General features: G+C 37.1%; 1 protein-coding gene across 2 annotated transcripts in view; it reads left to right on the plus strand.

The window, feature by feature from the left end:
• Window positions 1-4,812, plus strand: part of GCFC2 (GC-rich sequence DNA-binding factor 2) — a 45,391-nt gene extending 40,579 nt beyond the window's left edge. For both annotated transcript variants that reach the window (XM_034766617.1, XM_034766618.1), the window contains exons 16-18: window positions 328-474; window positions 2,455-2,579; window positions 3,301-4,812. In XM_034766617.1, coding sequence (XP_034622508.1) covers window positions 328-474; window positions 2,455-2,579; window positions 3,301-3,415 — 387 coding nt within the window. In that variant the 3' untranslated portion in view covers window positions 3,416-4,812. The remainder of the gene's footprint in view (window positions 1-327; window positions 475-2,454; window positions 2,580-3,300) is intronic.
• Window positions 4,813-6,000: the final 1,188 nt, after the last annotated feature.

The raw sequence follows: 6,000 nt of genomic DNA on the forward strand, positions 1-6,000 counted from the left end.
GTCAACAAGATTTGGTGGCCTTTGGGCTGTGCCCCATGTCAGTTTCCAAGTCCTTGCCCTCTGCTGAGTGCATTGCACTTCTGAGGCTCCATACCCCAACCGCACATTCTGATGTGTGTGTGCAGTCCAATGATCTCATGTTCAAATAAACACATCAGCGTATTTTTTTAATCTAAAAAGATTGAGTTGAGGGAAATTCTAAGTGGGAATTTGGGCCTGCATGCAGTCCTATGAAAACGTGTAACCAAAGTATTACATTATGGTTTTATACTTAAGTTTACCTCCTATCACCAAGTGTGCTCATTCTAAGCTTCTTTATCATTTCAGCTGCTGTCTAATATTCTTCTTTGGGATGGGATCATACTAGAAGATACGCTACGTGAGTTAGGACTAGGCAAGCTGCTGAATCGATATCTCCTTCTGATACTCCTTAATGCACCACCTGGACCAGATAATGTGGAAAAATGCAACAAGGTAAAAATTATATATAGGAAAAAGGCTTATATTGAAGAAAGAGTTTTCATGATAAAGAGATCAGTGTCTGAAGATAAAATAAGTAACAAACTTTCAGTATCTATAGCTTTTAAGGTAACTTTGCAAACTCTTGATGATTTTAGAAAGGCACAGTCAAAATATTCAGGCCTAAAATTTGGAAACTTGGAAGCTATTACAGTCCAATGGAAAATATCTTTTTTGAATCCTAAGGGTGAAATCCTGGCCCCATTGAAATCAGTAGCCATTGATTTCATTGGAGCCAAGATATCACTCTAAGTATCTTTTTGAAAAATCTATCAGTTCAAAATATAATAAAGTCTGAGCTGTTCATGCTCGCCTAGATCACCAGCTATAATTAGCCATTTAATCTACACCATGCTAGTAATGTTTCAGGGCCCATTGAAGAATGGAAAGACCTCCATTGAATTCCTTTAAGTCTGGTTCAAGCCCACTACTCACAAAGTTGTGTGCTTTCTTGGTGCAATAGATTATGCTAATGCAGAGAGAGATTTGTGCAGACAAAAGCCACATTAGGTTTGTTAAAAATCCAGAAAATGCCAATGTTTGACTCCAAAGTAGATCTTCACACCTTTCAGAGGATAAAAATCCTGGGTTTTTTGCTTCCAAGTGTTACAAACAGTGGAGGGTAAAATAAACAATTTCTAAAAAGGATACTGGCAATTAATGATTTAATCCCTTCACTCCAGAATAAGTATTTTCATAATGCTGGTTGTTAATGTAAGTTCAATGGCTGGAGTTGTATATCTCTAGCCACAAAATGACTTATCAATGAACCTCTTGGTACTGAGGATGAAGAAGTTGGTGGCTTCTTGGAATTGGGCAGATTCTAACTTCTTGACCTGAGGGATTAATGCAGGCAAATGTTTTTGCCCAAAGCTAATGTATGCTAATGTGCTCTAAAGGTTAGCAGTTCAAATTGGCAATAACTAATGGTGTATTATGCCAGCTAGATTGTTAGAGGGCTTTCCCTTCACCCTCTCCCCTGGTTCTTGTCACGCAGACAGAAAGCAGAAGACCAGAAGTCCGAAGTGTAGACAATGCAATGTTTATTGGGGTTAGTTTCCAGCAAAAACGTGTTCCATAACTCTGGCGCCACAGTGTTTCTTCCCCCCCTCCTCAGGAGGCATAATTATACCTGCAATGCATGCCCATAATCCGACCCCTTACAACTTAGGATCATGTTCCATTTTGGGTCTGGGGTCTTCGTCTCACTTCTTTTGTATCCCATGGGAGGGGTAAAGAGTGAGGTTGTGCTCTGGTCAGGGACAGGCATTTCTTTAGTCTTTTAGTGTTTTATACGTTTCCCCACCCCCAAACCCTTTTTCCCCTCTCTACTGGTTGCTTGATTTTGCCTTGAGATAGGGGTTGAGGCAATCTTTAAGTGCTCTGAGTAACACTTTAACTGTTCTTATCTGTTCCCATTGTACTAACAAATCCATCTGACTAGGCAGAAGCAACATCCCAGTGTCTTTGTCCTTTGTTTACACATATTAGTATAAGAGTATCAAAAAGTCAAACCCAAAATTCTATCCCAGGCTAACAAACAGACCTATATACTAACATAGATAAAATTGATATGTTTTTAGGCAGTCTATTTAATATATGCATTCAACAAGCATCAGAAGCAAAATGGAAGGTGTAGAAAGGTTTGTGATAAAAGTTCTCAGTCATTTGTGTATAATTGTTGATATTCCTTACACAGAAACATAAAAACCTTTAGAACAAACATCAGCCTATAAACTCTTGAAGCTGTTGAGTATGCCAAGAATAACAATACTCCATTGAAATGATATCTGGCTCTGCATCTGACAAAGCTTTTTATTAATTACAACAATGGAGCCAATTAAAGGGGAAATAAGAAGTGTGAGTTAAAGCAGAGTGTGAGTTAATGCATTTAAGGATTGTCTAATCTTTTCCAAATATGTTTTGATTGAACAGGTAGTTGCATGTCTCCCAGAAAGATGGTTCAAAGAGCTTAAAAGCAGATCAACTCTCCCTCAGTTAGCAAACTTTAGCCAACATTTGTTGCAAAGTGCACATACACTGTACAAGAATAACTGCAGGTAATCTGTCTGGCATTTTTTTGGAATTCATTATTTCTACATGTATTGTGTCTCTCTAAGGTTTTATTAACTTTTTTGTGTCTGTATATTTACATGGTACACTGTAAAAGGGGCCTTGTAGCGGTATACATTTTGATCTTTTCCATGCATATCCATTTGAGAGGTGTGGAAGGATTGTAAATCAAAAACAAATTAAAAATCTTGTAATGGACACACAAGAATAATGGAAAAGGGTTATGTGACTTATGTGTAGGACTTACTGGTAACAGTATACAGACATGTAAAGTCCTACATTACATCATTCTTGTAACACTGGTCCGTCTGTTTCTAGAGAATTGGGGAAATAGTCCCATAATGTTGTTGCTAACGGAGGCGTTGGATATCTGCTGTGATTCTCTGTATCTTGCACACTCTGAGCTGTCTTATTAGTGCTTGCTTTTATAAGGAATGTAATTATTAAAATATGGAATATCTAATCAGATTAGTTTAAATTTATAAAATGTGATCTAATAGAAATGGAGGATACAGATTTATGTTAGATTTTCCTGCCTAGCCTTTGGACACTGGAATTTAATGTGGGCAACATAACTGATCACCGTAGCCCAGGATCATTTTCATTAATTTCCAGTGTAGTTTCTTATCTGCATTTTAAAAATCAATACACTCAAAGTATATGGAGGTCAGTCACTTGAATATTGTACTTTTCTTTTAATTTTTTTAGTGATGAAACAAGAGACCTGATTCTTCTGTTGGTGAAAGTCAACGCCTTGCATATTGCAGAGGATTTCATTGAGGAATATAAACTGGAACACCTGAAATCTATTGTCAGAAAATAGAATTCCAGCGAAAGGACTAAAATATAAAATTAAAAATGCTGTAGCCATTTTGGGTTTGATTTAAAGCAAGATATAAATCAAGTTAAAATACTGTTAAAGGTTTCACTTGAACAATGCAACTGACAAGTTAGGGCTGCCCTTTGACTTTATTCTGTCTTGTTGAGCCTAGATATTTCATGGGACTTAAAGGCCATGCAAGTAATAGGCTTATATTTTTGCATTTCTTGTGCACCCAAAATTCCCACGGAGGGTACTTGGTGTGCACCAGGAATGCAAAATCTGGTCCAATGCATGTTGCACTGGTTGGTATCAAGTTAGTTGAAGATGAAATGGTAATCTTAATTCCTGAATGACCTTGCTTTTGCTGGATTTAATTCAAAGTGGAGCAGTGTTTTAGTTCCTACCACAGGGGTGGTAATGCTTTATTCCTTTTAGGAATAAATAAATAGGTGTTACTTAAAGGATAGTGAAAGGATCTGAAAAAAGTGTCACACAATCAGTATACTGTAAGTAAACAGCCTTGTGTAGAATTTCCAGTCTTGAACTGTGAGCCTAGTATTGTGTACTGTCTCTCTATCTCAGGGAGAATACCAGGTCCCGTCTCTGGTGAGATCCCAGTGACCATCTTCATGGAGATCCGTGGGAGAGTTAGAATAAGTCCGGCAGGATTTCAACTGAATAATAGCAATAGAATAACAGAGACCGCTGAAATAGAAAGCTAGGGATAGCAGGCACCTATCTATATTATACCTAGTGTGCAAATACAACACTTGTAACATCACAATGTAAGGATGGCATCCACTGTATGTTGTCTTTTATAATTCAGATGCTAATATGGATTGTGCTCAAGTGTTTGTGGGCCTGGGCTCACCTCTGGTCTTATTTTTCATCAAAGTTTCTTTTTAATTATCATACACACTTCAGTTGTTGGCAGTGAGATGCATGAGTCATTTATTGTAGCAACTTCAGAAATCTGACTGGTGTCTGAGAGTCTTGCTGATTGCTGTTTTTGCTCCCCCCCGATGTACACACAGTCTCGTCTATCATACAATCTATTTTAAAATATTCTGTGTATGTTTTAAAGTGAGAATTTTGAATGTATATAACAAAAGTCATTCTGCCATGGAATTGAAAGAGAATTGTTTATAGAAATCCAGAGCATAGCACAACTTCTGATGTATCTGTATTTCCCCAAATGGTATTTAACATGTAATATTTGTGTTTTTCTTATAGTAGATATTTTTCCCTGTGGACATGCTTTTACATTTTTTTAAAAACTGGGTATTTTTGTAAAATAAATGAATATCAATTGTAAATAACTAGATACTATTTTTTATCTTGATTGTTTAACTCTTGTACAAATGGACTTACTTCGTAAAATAAAATTTAGTCTTGCATTTCATTTCATATTTATTTAAACAAGTAATTAACTTCAATTCTGGGTGTTCACTGTATTTGCCATACTAACATGATTTAAGCAGCATAGCTCTAGAATGTGCAGAATTCTTCAAAGCAGTACACTGTTTCAAGACCATCTTTTGCTGTGATTACTATAATAAATCAACTTACTAATGATGGCAAGATTGTGCAGCAATTGATAACTTTTTTAAATTAAGATTTTTACCAGCAGGAACTATGAAATTAGGCAATAGCTAATCAATATAAGCATGTGATTTGTCCTCCTTGCCTTCCCTCCATATTTGTTGGTATGTTGTCTCAAATTAGACTGAGTTCTTCAGGGAGTGAGCAGTGTCGACCTGTGTATTTGTACAGCACCCAGCACAATGGACCCTTGATAATGTAGATGCTATTGCACTACACGTAACATTCCTTCTATGTCATTATTGACTTTATGTGACTGGATGGTGTTGGAGGTGCTATTTTGGATGATATAAAAGATGGTGGCCGTTGGTGGGCTAAAGAGCCCATCAGATGTATGGCAAGAGTAAGGGGTACTTACTCATGGTGATGGCCAGGATAAATTCCAATTTGTGTAACTGAATTCTGTATGCTTCAGTTTTCCCTGAAGTTTGTTGGCTATGTAAGTTGTCCTGTAATAATAGAGCTGTTAAACAGCTGCACTGTTTCACCAAAACACTGCTCCTCCTGAAGTGTAGTTGAAGTGACAAGCGTATGTGCATGTATTTTGTAGAGTGCTGTGGGAGCCCACAGGCTAAGTGTACTTACTAAAATGGCCTTTTAAAAATGTACACGATTTTCGCAATCCTAAAAATATTAAGTTTCTACTTAGTGTATTTTGTACCAAAACCAAAGCTTTCAGCCACTTAACAGACTCCTACATTTCCCACTGGTTTTGGCCAGCCATGTGGCATGTTCAGAATTGTCAATTTCCCAGTATACAGAAAGCCTAATGTAAACTCAGCCCTATCCTACAAGTTGCAATGGGAGAAGGGTAAAATAGCTGCTGTTAAAAGTTTAAAAGTCCATTCCATCCTCCCTTTTAAAAAATGTGACCTAGGCGTTCGTGTGGTCTTATCCTTTCTACCAGCAGATTTAACTACACCTCCTCTCTCTCTCTGTGGTATTAACTAAAAGATGTAGCTAGTTTGATTACATTCATTGTT

The sequence above is a fragment of the Trachemys scripta genome, chromosome 3 (genome assembly GCF_013100865.1).
Source record: "Trachemys scripta elegans isolate TJP31775 chromosome 3, CAS_Tse_1.0, whole genome shotgun sequence".
Classification (NCBI taxonomy): Eukaryota; Metazoa; Chordata; order Testudines; family Emydidae; genus Trachemys; species Trachemys scripta.